At 40.6% G+C, this 20808-nt stretch overlaps 2 protein-coding genes and 1 pseudogene across 4 annotated transcripts in view; 2 read left to right on the forward strand and 1 right to left on the reverse strand.

Annotated features, from left to right (window-relative positions):
- The window catches only part of LCT (lactase), a 48889-nt gene extending 46652 nt beyond the window's left edge, over positions 1–2237 (forward strand). For both annotated transcript variants that reach the window (XM_087819433.1, XM_087819434.1), the window contains exons 15-17: positions 198–421; positions 1148–1375; positions 2017–2237. In XM_087819433.1, the coding sequence (XP_087675559.1) occupies positions 198–421; positions 1148–1375; positions 2017–2237 (673 nt within the window). The remainder of the gene's footprint in view (positions 1–197; positions 422–1147; positions 1376–2016) is intronic.
- Positions 2238–6757: 4520 nt separating this feature from the next.
- On the forward strand, positions 6758–7351 carry LOC107531151 (small ribosomal subunit protein eS8 pseudogene; annotated as a pseudogene).
- Positions 7352–12542: 5191 nt separating this feature from the next.
- Positions 12543–20808, reverse strand: part of UBXN4 (UBX domain protein 4) — a 34714-nt gene continuing 26448 nt past the window's right edge. For both annotated transcript variants that reach the window (XM_087819875.1, XM_087819876.1), the window contains exons 10-13: positions 17930–18032; positions 15975–16106; positions 14845–15047; positions 12543–13206 (exon numbers count right to left, since the gene is read on the reverse strand). In XM_087819875.1, the coding sequence (XP_087676001.1) occupies positions 13068–13206; positions 14845–15047; positions 15975–16106; positions 17930–18032 (577 nt within the window). In that variant the 3' untranslated portion in view covers positions 12543–13067. The remainder of the gene's footprint in view (positions 13207–14844; positions 15048–15974; positions 16107–17929; positions 18033–20808) is intronic.

A 20808-nucleotide genomic window follows, 5' to 3' on the forward strand; every position in this document is an offset into this window, starting at 1 on the left:
TTACACCAGCACTACGCGGTGCAACCAGGACTTAGGAAAGAGAGTGTGCAGCAATCTGACTATTCTGGGTTTACTTAGGACTCTCATGACTAGATGAAACCTTAGGCTTTTCCTAGTATAAATCCTGCTGTGTCTTTTGTGCAAAGGGCCTCTAGGGATTTATGGAACAAGACCTAATCTTGTGTTTGAACTGGCAGGGGAGTTGCCTCCATCACAGATCGCTCTTGGCCAGACTCTGGCTCCTTCTGGCTAAAGATGACACCGTTTGGCTTCAGGAGGATCCTGAAATGGTTGAAGGAAGAGTACAACAACCCTCCGATTTACGTCACAGAGAACGGAGTGTCCCAACGGGGAGAAATAAGCCTCAACGACACTGCCAGGATCTACTACCTCCGCAGCTACATCAACGAGGCTCTCAAAGGTATGATAGGCCCCCATTCCTCCACGCGCACCTTGCACTGTAGAAACACCTGCTCACGTCTGCACTTAGGGTGGTATTGCAGCTACGAACCCCTTTCTAGATTTAAGCTCAGCAGGTGGACCCGAGTTCCTGGCCTGAGTCACTTGCTTTCCCTGATCCTCACTGATGTCTGATGCCCTTGAAGAGCAGTCCCCTCCTGAGGGTGGTCTGGGCAGGGCCAAGAGGAACGGGCTTGGCGGGGGGGGGGGGGGGGGGGGGGGTGTCTGTAGGGTCTTTTGTTCCCCAAGCAAAACTTTGAGATGCTCAGCTCAGCAGAACTTGGGATGAGACTATGACAAGGAAACAGTAATACTGTTAAGAGAATGAGCAACCAGCAACAAAACCAAATGACTAGAAAACCCTATTCCAGCTCAAATCTTTTCCAAGGGCCACCTATTTCCTATAAAGAGGAGCACTGTCTACCCTTGCTCCTGACCCCTATTCAGGGCTGAGCCTTTCTAGAAAAATGTGGATGGCTCTGCAGCTCCATCCACAGAGGACCAGATAACAATTCTGCATGCAATGGATGGGCTTCCTCAAAGAGCTAAAATAAAGCTCACCTTCACCTGCTGGTGGGAACTGAGGGAGCGCTCTGGGCAGGCGGGCGGGCGGGCAGGCAGGGCCTGGGCAGGCCCGGAGGGAAGGTGCCTTATGTGGGAAGCTCACGCCGGTCCTCTGTTTGGACAGCTGTGCGGGATAAGGTGGACCTCCGAGGATACACTGTTTGGAGTGTGATGGACAACTTTGAGTGGGCCACAGGCTTCGCAGAGAGGTTTGGTCTACACTTTGTGAACTACACTGACCCTTCTCTGCCAAGGATTCCCAAAGCGTCGGCCAAGCTCTATGCCTCCATAACCCGGTGCAATGGCTTCCCTGACCCAGCGGCAGGCCCACATCCTTGTCTCCAGCCAGAAGGTGAGATGCAGCTCTGGGAGAGACTAAAGCCAAAGAGTGAGGGGCGAGAGGGACCTTTTTCAACCTATTTTCTTCTAGTTTATTTCCCTCCTCTCGGCCTCTCCATTCCCTTCACTCATTCAACCAATATGTATTTTCATTGAAATGTTCTTAGGATGGAACAAAGCAACTAGCTTAGGGTTAATGTTACATCTAGAAGCTAGGCCCTGGTCTGGGAGTAGCAGGTCTAGAATCTCATCCCAGCCCCACCACTAACCTGCTGTGTGACATTAGACAGGAAACAGGCAAATGTTCTGGGCCGATGCGAGGATCAAACACAATGATGGAAAACAGTGCCTGACACGACGTAAGATGCCAGTATTTGCTGAAAGACTGAAAAAATAAAAATTACTATACAAATGTAAGAAACAGTTTAGATTAAACTCTAGTTGCTGATAGAGATGTTTAAAAAATAAAACTACTTAACTTCATTCAGAGGCTCCTGAGTGAGTGAAAGGGATGTGCCCTCAGCAATGCGCTCACTCTGGGTACCTATGTGTAACTTCTCTATGCCAAGGATCTAGCTTGGGCTTAATATAGTTTAACACAGTCCAATAACTACATCTGTGCTGTGTGTAAACTGCCCTCTGTTGTCCTCCTAGATGCTGGACCCACTGTCAGTCCCAAGAGAGAAGAGGAAGTTCAGTTCCTGGGCCTAGCACTGGGCGCAGTGGAAGCCCAGACAGCGTTGTACACGCTCTTTGCTCTCATGCTTCTTGGAGCCTGTGCTGTGGCATTCCTGTCATACAAGTGCTGTAAGCGCTCCAAGCAGGGGACAGCACGACCTGGCCAACAGGGATTGAGCCTTGTTTCTTCATTCTGAGCACATGTGACCACCTCCTCCAATTATGCAAAATAAGCCTTTCTTTGTACACCTTTGCCGCCCATAAAACTCCTTAGGAGCTTAATTCTGCCCATACCAGACTTCATAAGGCCTTCTGCACCGTCAGAGACTAATCTTCAAGGATTTCAAGTCCCTGATTAAAATGGGAGTATCTGCATCTTGCCCCAGTGTCAGGAACTCATTTGGGGATTAGAAGACCCTGCAACTAGCTCCTACGGAAGTGCACGAATAGTGAACTCATCCAGTGGTTCTGTGAGCCACTTAATTGGGCAGTTCCAAGTTTAAGAGATTTTAAAGAGAGAAACAGAAGTAAAATTATAGCAATCCTTTTTGTAAGAAATCAACTTCATTATGTAGACGGATCGCAGCAGCATCTCCTGCCCTCTCTTCAAGCTCCCTCCCAGCCTCATACCTTGTTCTCAGAAAATAAAAATGGTACTGTGACCTGTGTCCTATCCCCTATGAGTGATTCTCCTTGAGAAAGTAGGTTCCACAGAATTTATGAAGTCATAAAGCAATTTGGACATCTAAGCTTCCCTACTAGACCAAGTATATTCCCTGGGGCAGAGAAACACCGACATACAAAAAGAGATGACCTGTGAATGACCCTTTATTCCCACCACAGCCACCTTTTATGTCCTTCCTACCCCTCCCCTATGTACAGGCAGACTTTTAAGGCCCCAAGTGTGGCCTTCAAGGCCCATGGGATCTCACCTTGGTTCATTCGGCCCGTTTCCCTTTTTCCTCTCTCAACTGGTGGTAGTCCTAAACTGCATGTAGTCCTTGCCTCTCCTTGCAAATATTCTTCTGCCTAGGATGCCCTTTCTTCTGAAAATGCCTTCAGGTCTCAGCTCAAATATATACTTTCCTCTCTGGATAGCTGCCCTCAATTCCCCAGGCAGACACTCCTTCTACTTTGCTTGTAAACATCTTGCGACCACATTTTACTGGAATTACAAATTTCCCTGCTAGCAGCTTCTGGGGGTCAAAGGACCACGTGTCACTGTCTCTAGCAAGCACATTATGGAGACAGGGCATGGAAAGCACACCTGCTCCTTTGTGTTTATTTACAGAACACACCCAGAGTAGTGGTGGGAGCCAAAAAGATGTGGCCTTATCGATTCCCCTAGAATGTGCTAATGAGACAGTGTCAGGACACTTACTGGGTCTCTATATCTTTTCGAGATATCTGTGAGACATTTTTTAAAAAATAAAAATAAAAAGTAAAACGAAGTAAAGTGATTTTCAGGACTTTTGGTCAACATGGCAGCGTAAATGCTGTGCTCGCCTCTGCGCACAACCACATCAAAATTACAACTAAATTATTGAACCACCATCATTGAGAACCACCTGAAAATTAGCTGAACAAAAGTCCTATAAGTGAGGATATAAAGCAGCCACGTGGAGACTAGTAGGAGGGACAGAGACATGGAACAGGCAAGTCCCATACCGACTGTGTGGTGATTAAGAACAGGGAGGGATATCTTGACTGGAGGTCCCACCTGAGGAGTGAGGGGTCCCAGCCGCACACAAGTCTCCCCAGCCTGGGGACCAGTACCAGGAAGAGGAATCCCTATAACACCTGGCTGTAAAAACCAGTGGGGATCACAAGAGAGACAGAGAGCTTCTGGAGACTTAGGTGCTCCTCTTGGGGGAGTGGGGGGAGATGTACAGACTTACCCCCACACAAACAATCTGGGTCCCAGTGCAGGGGCAGCAGCTCAAAAAGTACCAAGTACATCTGAGAGGAACTAAATCGACTAACTTCAGAGAAAGGGCTGAAGGGACAGAGGGTCAAAACAGGTTCCCTCAGACAGGCACCAAATCTGTGCTCTCCATTAACCAGGCTAATGCTGTTCATGCCGCCCAGGTGATTCCCTAAGATCTGCCCCACCCAACTCACGCACCCTGACCAAGTCTCTTCCAGAGGGGTTTTTTTCAGTGCCCTTGGTTCGCACTGAAGACTTTCCCCAAATCTCTCAAAGGTCCACAAACCCCAAACAAGAAGTGGCTGGCCTTGGTGTGCCTTGTAGCTCCTGCTAAGTGGCCCCAAGCCCAGCACAAGCAACAGCCAGTCTCAACTTGCACTGCAATTCCTACTGGGTGGTCCCAAGCCGAGCACATACAGCAGCCAGTCTTGGCCTAGAACAAAGCTTCAACTCAGTGGTCCCAAGCCTGAAGAAGTGGTAGCTTACCTTGAGGTTCCAGAACCAACACACGTGGTAGCCAGCTTCAGACCACACCAGAGCACCACCCAACAAGCTCCACAAATAACACACCCGAAGGGCAGACTTGCTGGCACCAGAGTCCTACTAAAGTGACTCCTGCTCTGTGGTGTCAGCCCACACACAAAAGCTCGTCTGTTGTAGTCGCAGCCAGTCAGCCTGACGGTCAACCCCACCCACTAATGTGCCACCACCAATCAAGGCTCAACAACAACAGATGGACACACACAACCCAAACAAGGGACACCCATGGAGCAACTGGCTCAGGTGAAATGGAAAACTGCACCACTAGGCCCCACAGCACACCTACTACATAAAGCCACTCTTCCAAGACCAGGACACATGGCAGTTCTACCTAATACATAGAAACAAACACAGGGACGCAGCCAAAATGAGATAACACATTCCAAATGAAAGAACAGGACAAAACTCCATGGGGGAAAAAACAAAACTATATGAAATGGAGGCAAGCAATCTAACAGTTAAAAACACTGGTTATAAGGATGCTCAATGAGTTTAGGGAGAGAAACAGGAAAGCTCAGTAAGAATTTCAACAAAGACACAGAAAACATTAAAAAGAACTAGTCAGAAATGAATAAGTAATACAGGCACTTGAATGAAGACTACATTAGATAGAATCAACAGCAGATGGGATGAAAAGAGGATCAACTCAGCTACCTGGAAGACAAGGTAGCAAAAAACACCCAATCAAAACAGCAACAAAAAACAAAGTTTTTAAAAATGAGGATAGGTTAAAGACCTCTGGGACAACTTCAAACATACTAACATCTGCATTATAGGCATACCATAAAGACAACAGAGAGCAAGGGACTGAAAACTTATTTGAAGAAATAATGACTGAAACTTCCCTAACCTGGCAAAGGAAATAGACACACAAACTCAGGAAGTGCAGAATCCAAAACAAGATGAACCCAGAGGCCTACACCAAGACACATCATAATTCAAATGCCAAAGTTTAAAGACAGAATCTTGAAAGCTGAAAAAGAAAAGCAGTTAGTTGCCTACAAAGGAGTTCCCATAAGATTGTCAGCTGATTTCTCAACAGAAACTTTGCAGGCCAGAAGGGATTGGCATGAAATAGTCAAAGTAATGAAAAGCAAGGACCTACAACCAAGATTACTCTACCCAGCAAATCTATCATTTAGAATTGAAGGAAAGATTAATAACTTTCCAGACAACAAAAAGCTAAAGTAGTTCATCACCACTAAACCAGTATTATGAGAAAAGTTAAAAAGGCTTATTTAAGAAAAGGTAAAAAACATGAAGAAAATATAGGAGCCTGGCCAGGCGTGGCTCGGGTTGAACATCGACCTAGGATCCAGGAGACTGAAGTTCGATTCCCAGTCAGGGCACATGCCCAGGTTGCAGGTTCGAAACCCACTAGGGAACGTGCAGGAGACAGCCTATCAGTGACTCTCATCGATGTTTCTCTCTCTCTCCCCCTCTCCCTTCCTCTATCTAAAATCAATAAAGATATATATTAAAAACAAAAAAACATATAGGAAGGAAAAAACTTCTCACTAATAAAGGCAAACACTTGATAAACACAGTAGACCCAACTATAAAGCTAGTACAAAGGTTAAACGACAAAAGTAGGAAGATAATGTGTAATTACAACAATAAATTAAGGGATACAAACACACACACAGTAAAAAAAAAAATGGTAAAAACATAAATGGGGAGGGGTAAGTGATTTTAGGGTATGTTGGGACTTATGTGACCATCAACATAAAATAGACTGTTACTGCCCTCGCCAGTGGCTCAGCTGGTTGGGCATCATCCTGTGTACAGGAAGGTTGTGGGTTAGAAACCCAGTCAGGGCACATGCCCAGGTTGCAGGCTCGATCCCCAGAAGGAGGCATACAGGAGGCAGTCGATCAATGTTTCACTCTTACATCGATGTTCCTCTAAATTCTTTCTCCCTCTCCCTTCCTCTCTAAAAATAAGTTTTTTAAAAAGCCTTTAAAAAAATAGATTGTTACAAACATAGCTTGGTATATATATGAAGCACATGATAGCCACAAACCAATAGTCTACAAGAGGAAAAATAAAGGAAAAGGAATCCACACACAAAATTATAGAAAGTTATCAATATACGAGAAGAGAGAAAATAAGGAACAGAGAACTACAAAAACAATCATAAAACAATAAAATGGCAATAACTACATACCTATCAATAATTTCCTTAAATGTAAATGAACAAAATGCTTCAATAAAAAGACTTAACGTGGCTCTTTCCAGCTGCGCTGAGCCATGGGAATCTTGAGGGACAACTGGGACAAGGGCCCCAAGATTCAGGACAAGAGAAAGCCCTACTGCAAGAAACAAAAATATGAGCTACGACATGCTGCTGCCAACACTGAGACTGGCCTGTGCCACATACACACAGTCCACATGCAGAGAGGCAACAAGAAATACCATGCCTTGAGGCTGGACGTGGGCAACTTCTCCTGGGGCTTGAATGAAACAAGGATTATTGACGTTGTCTACAATGCATCCAACTATGAGCTAGTCCACACCAATGTCCTAGTAAAGAACTGTATGGTGCTCATCGACAGCACACCCTACCTACAGCAGTATGAGTCCCACTATGCACTGCCCCTGGACTGCAAGAAGGAGGCCAAGGTGACTCCTGAGGAGGAAGAGACTGTTTAAACAAAAAAATGATCAAAGAAAATTCAGAGGAAATCTGATGAAAGGAAAAAGAATGCCCAAATCAGCAGTCTTTTCAAGAAGCAGTTCCAGCAGGGCAAGCTTCTTGCATGCACTGCTACAAGATCAGACCAGTGTGGCCAAGCAGATGGCCAAGGAGCTGGAGTTGTAGCTGAAGACAAGGCCCAGAAATGATAATAAATCTTCCTCCCTCCTATCTTAGCTCATGCAACAAAGGTGTTTATTGTCCTATGTCAACAAAAAAAAAGACAATGTGACTGAATGGATATAAAAGCAAAACCTGTACATACGCTGCCTACAAGAGACCCACCTCAGATCAAAAGACACAGACTGAGGAAAAAATATTTCATGCAAATGAAAGCAGAAAAACAATATTTCATGCAATTGAAAGCAGAAAAACGGGCGGAGCAACAACACTTTTATCAGACAAAACAGACTTTAAATTAAAGGCTGTAACAAGACAAAGAAGGGCATTTTATAATGATAAAGGGATCAATTCAACAAGAGGATATAACTTGTAAACATTTATGCACCCAATGTAGGAGCACCTAAATATATTACAATCATAATAGGGGACTTTAACATCCCATTGACATCAATGGATAGACCACTCACACAGAAAATCAACAAGGAAACAGTAGCCTTAAATGACACATTAGACCAGCTGGATTTAATTAATATTTTTAGAACATTTCACCCAAAAGCAACAGAATATACATTCTTTTCAAGTGTACAGGGAATATTTTCCAAGATAGACCACCTATTAGGCCACAAAAAAGGATCAATAAATTTAAGACTGAAATCATATCAAGCATCTTCTTTGATCACAATGGTATGAAACTAGAATCCAATTATAAGGAAAAAATCTCACAGGTAAAGCCAAATGTCCATATGACCCAAAGCAATCTACAAATTCAATGCAATTTATATCAAAATACTAATGGCACCGTTCACAGAACTAGAAAAAATAATCCTAAAATTTATATGGAACCACCAAAAAAAACCCTAAAGAGGCAAGGCAATCTTGAGAAAGAACAAAGTTGGGGGTATCACACTACCCAATATCAAACTATACTATAATACAAGGCTATCATAATAAATAAATAAAAAGCATGGTACCAACATAAAAACATACATACAGATCAACAGAACAGAATTGCCCAGAAATAAACCCATGCCTATATGGTCAATTAATCTATGACAAAGAAGGCAAGAATATACAAGGGGGGGAAATAATCTCTTCAATAAATAGTGTTGTGAACACTAGACAGATACATGCCAAAAAAAAACTAGACCACTTTCTTACACCAAATCCAATAATAAACTCTAAACGGATTAAAGACCAAATCTAAGAATAAACTCTAAATGGACCTGAAACTATAAAACTCCTAGAAGAAAATACAGCAGTCAATTTTTTTTACATCATTCTTGGCAGTATTTTTTTATATGTCTCCTCAGGCAAGGGGGAAAAAAGAAAAAAATAAACAAATGGGACTACATCAAACTAAAAAGTTTTTGCAAAGCAAAGGAAACCATCAACAAAGCAAGACAACATACTGAAAGGAAGAAAATATTTACCGATAATACATCTGATAAGGGGTTAATATCCAAAATAATATTTAAAGAACTCAAGACAACTCAACACCAATAAAACAAACAATTCAATTAAGAAATGAGCAGAGGCCCAGCTGGACGTGGCTCAGTGGTTGAGTATCGACCTAGGATCTAGGAGATCGTGGTTCGATTCCCGGTCAGGGCACATGCCCGGGTTGCAGGCTCGATCAATGACTCTCTCATCATTGATGTTTCTATCTCTGTCTCTCCCTCTCCCTCCCTCTCTCTGAAATCAATAAAGATATATTTAAAAAAAAAAAATGAGCAGAGGCCCAGCTGGACGTGGCTCAGCGGTTGAGCATCGACCTAGGATCTAGGAGATTGTGATTCAATTCCCGGTCAGGGTACATGCCTGGGTTTCACTCGATCCCCAGCAGGGGGCGTGCAGGAGGCAGCCCATCAATGACTCACGCTCCTCACTGATGTTTCTCTCTCTCTCTTCCTCTCTCTGAAATCAATGAAAGCATATTAAAAAAATAAAGCTGACATCTTTCAGGGGGGAAAAAAAGAAATATTTATTAGATGGGGGTGAAGGGAATTCTAAACTGATATTAAAGATATTTCTTGGGTAGAAAGACAGTATTATAAGCTGTAAGTTATACCTAAATTAACCTCAAAATGTAATATCCTTTTTTGGGGGGAGGAATATGGACAAAATATAAAGTCTCACATTAAATAAACTTCCAAGAAGAGCCAGGATAAATCAGGGGAGGAAGAGAATATTAAAACATTATATAACTAGTTATAAAAAGTAATTTGGTAGCAGAGAGAGAATAGAAAGGTGACATGCCAAATCAGTGGGAAAGATGGATTATTCCACAAATCATGGTAGATCAACAGGTTAGATACTGAGGATGTCAGACACAGGCATAGGGACAGAAGCCAGAGCCCTTCCTGGGATATCAGATTTAAATGTAAAAAAACAAAACCATGAGAATACTAGAAGGATGAATTTTTAAAAATTATTTTTTACCCTGGCCAGTGTGGCTCAGTTGGTTGTGCATCATCCTGTGAGCCAAGAGGTCCTCTGTTCAATTTCCGGTCAGGGCCCAAGTCCAGGTTGCGGAACTTGATCCCCGATAGGGAGTATGCAGGGAGCAGCTGACAGATGTTTCTCATTGATTTTCTCTCTCTCCCTCTCCCTTCCTCTCCCTCTCTAAAATAAAAACATATTTTAAAAAATTATTGTTTGACGTGGGAAAGGTATTTATAAGCAAGACTTAAGCCCCAGAGGCCATAAAGAAAAACAATGATAAATATGATCATAAATATTGTGGCAAAAATTACCATCAATATATTTATCAAAAGATAAACAGGGAGAAAATAATTTATATCATATGCAAGACAAAGGGCTGATTTTCTTAATATACATAGAATTCTTATAAAATCAGTATGAAAAAGATGGAAAACACAAAATAAAAACTGGCAAAGAACAAACAGGTAGTTCTCAGAAAATAAGTCAAAATGACTAATAATATTAAAAGATACTCAGCTTCATTCATGATCAACACAATGCATAAAAATACAGACAATTTTTCATCTATCATGTTTAAAAAGACGAAAAGGTATAACATTGGCAAGTATATGGTGGGGTGTGTAAATTCAAAGAGCGATAAAAGGAGGAAATTTGGCAGCATTTTTCTTTTTTAAAAAAAGATATCTTCACTGATTTCAGAGAGAAAGGGAGAGGGGGAGAGAGAGAAACATCAATGATGAGAGAGTCATTGATCGGCTGCCTCCTGCAGGCCCTCAAATGGGGATTGAACCCGCAACCCAGGCATGTGCCCTGACCGGGAATTGAACCACAATCTCCTGGATCCTGGTCGATGCACAACTGCTGAGCCACGCCCAGCCAGCTGACAGCATTTTTTAATAATCCAAACTGCAAACACCCTTTGACTCAGTAAGTTATACAAACCTATAGGTATATTTTCACACCTAAGAAGATACCTTCACTGGACCAATGCTTGCAACAGAAAAACAAAAATAAGCAAAAAAATTGTAATAACCAATGAATGGCACCAGAGCATGAATAATAAGTTAGGGTACATTTATCAAGTAAAATGCTATACAACCATTAATAGGATGAGATAACTATGTACTGACAGGGAAAGATCTTCAAGACTATAAGTAAAAAGCAAGTTGCAGAGTAGTATATATACGATCCCATTTATTTAAAATATAAAGATTACATATTTGCTTTTTATGCATAAAAACTTTCTGAAGATTACAAAAGAAACTGTTGATAGATTAAGGTTACTTCTGGGAAATAAAACTGGGGGGTGAGATGCAAAGAGGAAGATTTCATTTTCATTTTGTAGCCTCCTATACTGTTCTGAGTTTTTCTTTTACCACATATACTTTTTAAAATATAAAGTTGAGGAGGGATTCTCCTAGAGATTGTGAACCATTCTTTTAAGTACATTTCTCTAAGATCTGTACCTGATTTTTTTCAAGGCAAACTGACTTGAGGTTCTCCAAGTTTTTGCAAATATATTTCTAATAGTTAATAGTAGAGTCACACCCAATTGACAGGTTTTTTTGTTTATGTTTAAATCACACATTGCTGTATTTTTAAAGATGACAAATCTTTACTTAAATGGAATGCTTGCTGGATTTTTCTTTTTCAAGCTCACTTTTTAAATTATGGAAGTAATATGATCATTGCAGAAAATCGAGAGAAAATATAAGGGTGCAAAAAACAGAACTAAAATTACATATAACCTCTTACCACTGTTAACGTTTGGTGAGTTTTCTTTTTTCTTTGCATTATGTTAATGCACAGTAGTGTTTATATTTAAAATGTGTTTACAAAGCTAAGTTCATACTGTACCTACAGCTCTGTATCCTGCTCCCCACCCCTCAATATATATCAGGTACTCAATAAATGTATTAAAAATTGAATTGTTGAATTACTATTGTACCATTTCTCCTCATCAAAAGTTTTTTCTGCACAAGGCATTAGTTGGTTCCTAGTTCTTAGGTAAAATAAATAACAACAAATATATTTATACCTAAACTTTTTCTGCATTTATGATCGTTCCTTTGGAAAATGTATGGGATCAAAGAACAAGAAATATTTGTTTCTGATAATGTTTTTCAAAAAGGTTATACCAGCTTTTACTTCTACCACCAGCATAGCCTGTCTCAGTTTCCTCGCCAACAATTACTATTACCATTTTAAAATGTCATTTCATAGGTGAAAAACAGAAAGTTTGCTGAGAAAATTTCTCCCTCACATTACAAAATGAAGTCCTTCTAAATGTTCACTCAAGAGTGGTATCTTCCAACCTAAAGACAGGTTAAAAGATGAACTGTCAAGTTTACTCCCTTTTTCAAACATTATTAGTTTAGTGGATTCCACTACCAAAAACATGGATAAAGTAGCATGTAAGTCAGTCTAAGAATCTCTTTAAAGTTCTTAAGAATAACTAAATGAGCAAAAGGCATATCTTTATTCCTTTCTTCTTGTCCTACACTACAAGTGCTTCAGGTCTTTGAAGTGTGATTACTGACAACAAAACTTCAGTATAAAGGTGAGAGGACTAGTTGTAGATTAGTTATTGTTTTACATCTAATAAGAACAAAAATCATTACCATTATGCAGTGATGCCTCACTGACATAGCATCAATGTGTGTCAGAAAATTTCTTCCTCCAGGGCAATACTGGGGGTAAATCCAGACACATGACCTCAAAAGAGCCCTGTGCAACAAAAAGATGCTAGGATAACAAAACTTAAAAATAAGATCATTCTGATTTTTGGAAAAGATTTTTTATTCAGTGTTTAAGATTAAAAACTACAAGATTTTGCTTGCAGCTGATGAGCAGAAAAAGAAAAAAGAAACATAAATTATCATCTGATTGGCTAGTTAAAATGCTCTGACTCAGAGTCAAATTACTCAGTGACTGTACAGTTACTTTGTGTGGGCTTAGGAGTTCTAGAGCAGAATAGCTCTGAACAAAACGTATCATCTGAGAGCACAGGGCTAAAGGGCATCTGAAATGCTGAATAAGAAAGCTGATAAACGGAGGTTGTGGCAGACCTTTTGATTCTTTTAGGCTTCTAGTAGTTGGTTACCATATGCGAGGACCTAGCAGTGAGTTATTTTATCTCTTGACGTGTCTGAGTTAAACAACTTTAACCCACTAAGCAGGAATAGAGACACTTTATACATCAGTTAGAAAACATAAAATAGTCCCACCTCTCCAGGAGAATTTTAGTTGAATTAAATCATAAGAGACACAATGATTATTGCACATAATGTACTTGTCACACTACATCTGTTGAGTAGAATTTCCATTCCAAGTGTTGTTTTCATCTTCACCATCATCTTGAGTCCTCAATCTATAGATCTTCCCCTCCTTTTTAAAGTCTTCCCCCCGTTTCTCCAGCACTCTTTTTCTGACAGGTTCCCTGGTATAACAAAAGAGGGAGAAAAGAGAAGATGACATAAAATGAAAACAGCAGTAACACAAAGCTGTTTCCTTTACAATTCCATTACTACAGGCAATGATATTTCAAGGAAAGCTCATGGGAGATAATGATATCTACTACTACAATACTAGGCTTTAAATGTTTTTGGCAATTTAACTTCATCTGTTCTCCAAGACAAACCAGCTAAATCATATTTTCTATTTCCATGTATTTTTTTTCAATATATCTTTATTGATTTCGGGGGGGGAGGGAGAGAGAGAGAAACATCTATGAGAGAGTCGTCACTGATCAGCTGCCTCCTGCACGCCCCGACTGGGGATCAAGCCCATAATCCAGGTATGTGCCCTGACCAGGAATCAAACCGTGACCTCCTGGATCCTAGGTCAATGCTCAACCACTGAGCCACAGCCGGCCTGGTTCCATGTATTTCTTGATGAGTTACTAAGCTTTAGAAGAGCAGGGACTATCTGCCAACTAATCTTTCCTTTACAATTTATGCAAGATGATATATTTACTAAAATATTTATAACTTACACAGTATCCTAGAAGGTATCCAAGGCTCCAATCATAGCCTAACTTACAGAAATGGTCAATTTGCAATTTTTTATCTTTTTTATAATGTTTAATAATTTATACAATTAAGAACAGGACTTCTTCATCTAAAAATGGGAAGGAAATGGGTGAAATTTAAGGTAATTCATTCTCCAACACCAGAGGGGAAGAGAGCAAAAAGAAAACAGGAAAACCAATAGTGGAACACAAAGTTTTGCCTCTCATATATGCATTCAACCCATCCTTTGCCCCAGCACAAGTCCTGTTCCTTTATTTGAAAAATGTTTTAAAAACCCACACAGCAAGGTATCTGATACTACAGTAACTCCGGATTAAATGCTTCCACTCATTGCTCAGTAAGAGTTCTAAAGTTCAGCATTTACAGGGCCTAGTTTAAATGCTGTTCTAAGACTAGAGAATTTTCCTCTGTCCCATTTGAGTAATGTACTAAGGCTATAATTGGTCCTCCTGCCTAATAGTTAAGGAAGAAATAAAAGCTAAATAAGCCCAATGACAATATTTATACAAATCTTCATCTAGAGCAGGGGTGGGAAACATCCAGCCCATGGGCCAAATTCACTTGGTGTGGCCCTGCAAAAACAACAGCAGGCAAGACTTGAAATTCAATAAATCTAGGAACTTTTTTCATAGTTTGTTTAATTGATTTCAGAGAGGAAGGGAGAGGGAGAGGGAGAGGGAGAGACAGAAACATCAATGGTGAGAGAAAGTCATTGATGGACTGCCTCCTGCACGCCCCTTCCTGGGGATCGAGCCTGAAACCCGGGCATGTGCTCTGACTGGGAATGGAATAGTGATCTCCTGGATCATAGGTTGGTGCTCAACCGCTGAGCCATGCCAGCCGGGCTGGACTAGATTTTAGAAAGACGGCTGAGGCAACTCAGGTAAATGAACTTCCCTGGAGAGATGATACAATAAACCTTCAGAACATTTGGGGGTTTTCCCATATACAGAAAGAAGACAAAGGACCTTTGACAAAATTTTTCATTTTGAATAAGGTACTGGCATTACTAACATTTTGCAAATGAGCAAAACACAAACAGATACCTGTTTTCTGAATTGCTAGATGATGCAAGATTTGAGGATTCTGGAGATGCTGCTCTCACTGAGGTCTGTGCAGGAGGAGGATTACTAAATAAGAAGTTGCTGATCAATCTCCAGATGGCAAGGAATGGGTAAAGTACTGTCCCCAACAGTGTCCAAAAGTCTCCACTGGAAGAATGTACCATAGATGTAGTTGGTCTTCCTGCCTAAAAATTAAGAAATAAACCTAGATAAAGACTACATCAGCCCAATGACATCACACTTGAAGTTCTAGGTGAATCTTTTATCTGAAAAAGTCCTACTAATTTTAGTTTACTGCAAGAAGGGAAATTACCAACTTTGCTGTTTTCCAGGTGTATATAAACTTCTGGGAACCCCTGGAACTCTACTTTTAAAGGAGTAATCACAACACAGAAACCAGAAAGTAGTTTTTGGTAAAATGAACCAATTATTTTTAAGAGAACTAAACTTTTGTATTTAAATTAGTAACTTTGATAACAAAGTTCTTTCTTAATTATGAAAAAAAAAGGGAGAACGTTTCAAGCCTCAGTGAATACAATTAATCCTAGCTACTGGCGGGCCAACTTTTTCAGGTGTGGGGCTCTAGCTCAGAGCAGGGAAAACTATACTAACCCAGACACAGAAGACCCAGCTCTCATCCCAGCTCTGGCACTTCAGCAAAGTCATTTAAGCTTTCTGAGTCTCTTTTCCTCATCAGAGATTAAAATACTGTTGTAAGGATCAAATGGAATTAATATGTTAAAGATTAATGTTATTTTCATGTTGAAATGTTTTTTAAAAACTTGGTAAAAAGAAAAGTAGTACACAAATAAAAACACTAAGTTTGTAGATTGGATATTCTGCATTTCTTATTTTCTTCTCCTATTGGTCATTTTTGTCCATGAAAATAGGCGGGGGGAAAAGTTGAAAATTAAACTAGTGCCTCACTAGCAATAAAAATACATAAAGCACAGGATAATGGAACAATAAACTGATCTAACATTTTTGGATAATGTGGATTTTAATTATCCACAATACACCATTCACCTTCCCTTCCTCTAATTATAGGAAACAATCAAGAGTAGAACAAACAGCACTGTAAGAATAGAATAAATATATATGTATATACATACGGGCAACAGAACCACTGAAGCACTTGGGGCAAGTTCCAAATCCAATAATTTCTTTTTATAATCTTCTTTGGTAAATTCTCTCCTGGGAAACATGGTTGCTAATGAAAAATTACCATAAGTGTTGCCAACAGTCTGTAACATAACAATAAGTTTAAAAACATTAAAATGGTGCCTTTTAAAAAGATATTATACACTCATATACATCTAAAACGACTGCTTTAAATAAAATTGCCTTGATTTTAAAAGTTCATGTAAATGTAAACTCAAAAAACATTTCTAAAAACTGGGTGTAGCTGAAAGTTGTCAAATCCAAATAGTACTTAAAAGCTTTTATAACTCAAAAATGACCATAAAATAGTAAGAATATAGTTCCTAAAACCATATGAACAAACTGAATAAAAATGAATTAGATATCTCTTTGTAAAAAACTGAATAAAAATGAACAATTAGATATCTCTTTTTAACAAACCAAATAAAAATGAACAATCAGCTGTCTCTTTTTAAGTATGGCTGCAGTTTGCCATGAGAGTTTTCACTGTCCTTATACTTTTACTAGTATCTCACGAATACACTGGATTATAGGTATACCCTATTAAAAATCTGGAACAGACAAGAATTTCCCTCATATATATAACATTAGGAGTTTTTGCCTCCTCCTCTCAAAGAATAAATGGTCCATAATCAACCCACACCATACATACAATCCTAGACCCAGGAAATTACATTCAGCAGCATCACAGAACCACCCTCATCATTTTAAGCCGCTCATACTTGTTAAATCTTAAGACAACTGTTTATCTAGAAGATTCCAAAGAAAAAGACTAACACTTCTGTTTTTTTGTAATTTTCCACTGTAGGTCATATACATACCTCTCATTGTTCTCACTCTAATATAAGAACATACACCAACACAAAATCAAGTTATCCTACTGGGGAGAAGTTCCAATAGGACGGATGCAATCAAAGATCTTTTTTTTCCCCCTCATGTGGCTCCCCCTTCTTCACTTACCTGTGGCAGAAGCAGTAAGACTCAGGTCAGGGGCACTCCTTCTTGGAAGGCCCCAGGTGGGGTTCCAAGGCAAAAGAAGAATGAAAGCGGCTATTTGGGTTAGTTCTACTATAAAGCTTAGGGAAAAAGAGTTCTTAAAATAATTTTTATATTGTCCAGCCCAGCTCACCAGTGGAGGAAGGCAGACAGCAGGTATCCCCCTCTTGGGACCCATAAGTGAGATAGCAGGCTAAATGCAGAGAAGAGATCTAGTGGAAAGATCTGAACTCTAATTTTAACACTGATGATGCATGAGACAAATACTAGTACATATGAGCCCAGATCCTATAGGACACCTGATGTCTAAAATCAATTGAGTAAGAAATCAATCAGAAAATAAAAACTAATTGGAAGTTACTCATATCTTACTTTCTAAGTTATCAAATTTCACACCCATGTCGATTATACAGTAAAACCACGTTCTGGAAGTAAATTCCTAAAGATACTTGTTGCCAAATAAAGATTATTGGTCTTTAAGCTTGGACAACTGGCAGATGGTGGGAAAATGGCCAGCTCAAAAGCATTCTAAGCAACCTGCAGAAAATGTGGAGAGGACCAAGAAATACTGCATCCTTTCTACCAGGGACAACTCCCTCAGAATAGATCTCTGGAAAATCATTTGATTTTCACTCCTTCAGCTGAGTGGACTAAGCAGTGAAAAAAGTTTTCAGAGCTTATTGTACAACATCAGCAAATTCCTATTTTTTGTACAACAAGCAGATATGCTATTCCCATGTGGCACTACTACATGATAGAAGCTCCACAACATCCCAGAGTTGTCCTGTGCCTCCCTCCTGGGGACAAGTCATGACTTATTCACATTCTTCAAGTCCTACTTGAAAATGTTCTCCTCTTACATTTTAATAACCTATTCATCTACCTTTACTACAACTCAAGACAAATTTACCTGTGCAGCAAACTGCCTTGCCTCTTCTAGAGGTGCATCAGAAGGGAACTGATTTGTAAAGGAAGAACCATCAGGAAGACGAAACTGAATTCTTGCAACGGTGCTATGAAAAAAAAAAATTTAAATCAGCATCTTTACCACTACATATTCTCAAACATCATCAAAAGTTAGAGAAAATGGAAGTGAAAAACGCAATGAAAATAGTTTTTATTTCACAATGTTAATCTTTTTGTTTATATTTTTTAAGAACAGCTTTACTGAGATGTAATTCACATAAAGTTCACCCTCTCAAAGCATACAATTCAGTTTTTTAAAAAATATATCTTTACTGATTTCAGAGAGAAGAAGGGAGAGGGAGCGAGTTGAAACAACAACTGTAAGAGAGTCATCATTGATCAGCTGCCTCCCACACGCCCCCGAATGGGGATCAAGCCTGCAACCCGGGCATGTGCCCTGACCGGGAATTGAACCAAGATCTCCTAGATCCCAGGTTGACGCTCAACCGTTGAGCCACACCCAGCCAGGCAGACATTTTTAATATAGTCAGAGTTGTGCAATCATCACCAATCTCTAGTTCCAGCACATTTTTACCACCCCAAAAAGAAACCCCAAATGCATTGTATTCCTCTCTCACCTAACTCTGGCAACACTAATCTATTTTCTGAATCTGTAAGTTTTGCCTACTTTGGACATTTTTTTAAAATATATTTTTTATTGATTTCAGAGAGTGGGGGAGAGAGGGAGAGAAACATCAGTGATTACAGTCACAATCGGCTGCCTCCTGCACATCCCCTGCTGGGGATCAAGCCCCCAACTCAGACATATGCCCTGACCAGGAATCGAACCGTGATCTCCTGGATCCTAGGTCGATGCTCAACCGCTGAGCCAAGCCTGGCCGGGCAAAGCACAAAATTTTTAAATTTTGATTAAGTGCAACTTATCTATTGCTTTCTTCTGTTGTTTTTTTTTTCTGTTTTTTTGTGTGTTTTTAAAAAAATATATCTTTATAGATTTCAGAGACAGGAAAGGAGAGGGAGAGAGAGAAAAACATTAATGATGAGAGTCAATGATTGGTGGTCTCCTGCACGTCCCGCTGCTGGGGATCGAGCCCCAACCTGGGCATGTGCCCTGACTAGGAATCGAACTGAGATCTCCTGGATCATAGGTTGATGCTCAATTTCTGAGCCACACCAGCAGGGCTCTTGCTTGTGTTTTTAATATCCTGTCTAAGAATCCACTGCCTATTCCAAGATCACAACATTACCTTTTTTCCCCCACTAAGATTTTATATACTTTTAACTTTTACATTTAGGTAGATGATCCATTCTGAGTTAATTTGTATTTGTTTTTGTTTTTTAGTGTGAGGTAAGAGTCCAAATTCATTCTTTTACATGTGGATATCCACTTGTCCAAGTACCATTGGTTGAAAAGACTATTCTTTCCCCACTGAACGGTCATGGTACCTTTTTCAAAAATACATTCATCATAAATGCACAGGTTTATTTCTAGAGACTCAATTCTATTACATGATCCATCCTTATGCCAATTCCACATTGTCTTGGTTACTAAAGCCAGAAAGACTGAGTCTTCCAACTTTGTTCTTTTTCCAGATTGTTTTGACAATTCTGAATCCCTTGCATTTCCATATGAATTTCAGGATCAGATTCCTGAAAAAATCTTGACCAAAAAATCTGGGATTTTGATAGGGACTGTATAGAATCTGCAAATCAGTATGGGAAGAAGTACTGCCATCTTAACAAAAGTCCAAGACTTGTACAATGAAAACTAGAAACATTGTTGAAACAATTAAAACCTAAATATAATTGTTAAGTGTATCACTCTCCCTTTGGTAACACAATGGGACCTTTCTCCTCCCCTCCCTTTTCTTCCCCCAGAGGAGATTTTCTAGTCTCTCTCTTTCTCCTAAGCTCCAACAGCCCTTCTTCTGCTTCTGTAACTTGTTTCCTAAGCCCATTTCTTCTACCATTCATTTCTTCTACCTCTGTGACTTTCTAAATAAACTTTCTCTTATAAAAATAAAAATACTGTTAGGTATATTCATAAGTATTTTAGTACTTTTAGAAATAGTTCCTGGGAGAAACAAGATGGTGGCATAGGTAACAGCTGCACCCGCTGTCTCCCACAACCACATCAAAATGACAACTAAAATACAGAACTACCATCACTCAGAGCCTACTGAGATCTGGCTGAACAGAAGCTCTACAACCAGGGAACTAAAGGAGCACCGAGACCGGTAGGAGGGGCGGTGACGCGGGCGGATTCGGGCTGGATCCCGGAGATGCAGCCGAGAGCCCACACCTGGTGCCGCGGTTGAAACCCCGGAGGGAACCTCGGCGGTGGGGGTTTCCCGGAGGAGAGAGGGGTCCCAGCCCCACAACAGGCCCCCATCCCAGGGCTCCAGGGCCAGGAAGAGACATCCCCACAACTCCAGGCTGTGAAACGAGTAGGGACTGTCTCTGAGGGTCCCAGAGGCTCTGCTTAAAGGGCACGCGCAGCGACTCACTAGGACGCGCTCCCTCTGAGCCCAGCGCCGGGCAGCAGCCTGAAAGGAACCTGGGACACTCAGGGAGGAACTAATCTGCCTGAAATCCCGGAAAGAGCTGAAGGGGAAGCTTTCTCCCAGGCAGAAGGGCTGGCAGAGGCCACTGCCCCTTTGGGGAGTCCTCCCCACACACAGCCGGCAGGCAGGCACCATATTTGAATTGCCAGCACCTGACTCACACCTTTGGCCCCGCCCCTCCCTACCTGCAAGCTCATCCAGGCCATTTCCAGGGAATTTTCTCTGCAAGTGGCCTCTCCAGCCTCATGCTTAGGACTTTCCTAAAATCTCTCAAACAGGCAGCAGTGTGCCCCATACA

This window comes from Miniopterus natalensis, chromosome 8 (genome assembly GCF_054644295.1).
Source record: "Miniopterus natalensis isolate mMinNat1 chromosome 8, mMinNat1.hap1, whole genome shotgun sequence".
In the NCBI taxonomy this organism is placed as follows: Eukaryota; Metazoa; Chordata; class Mammalia; order Chiroptera; family Miniopteridae; genus Miniopterus; species Miniopterus natalensis.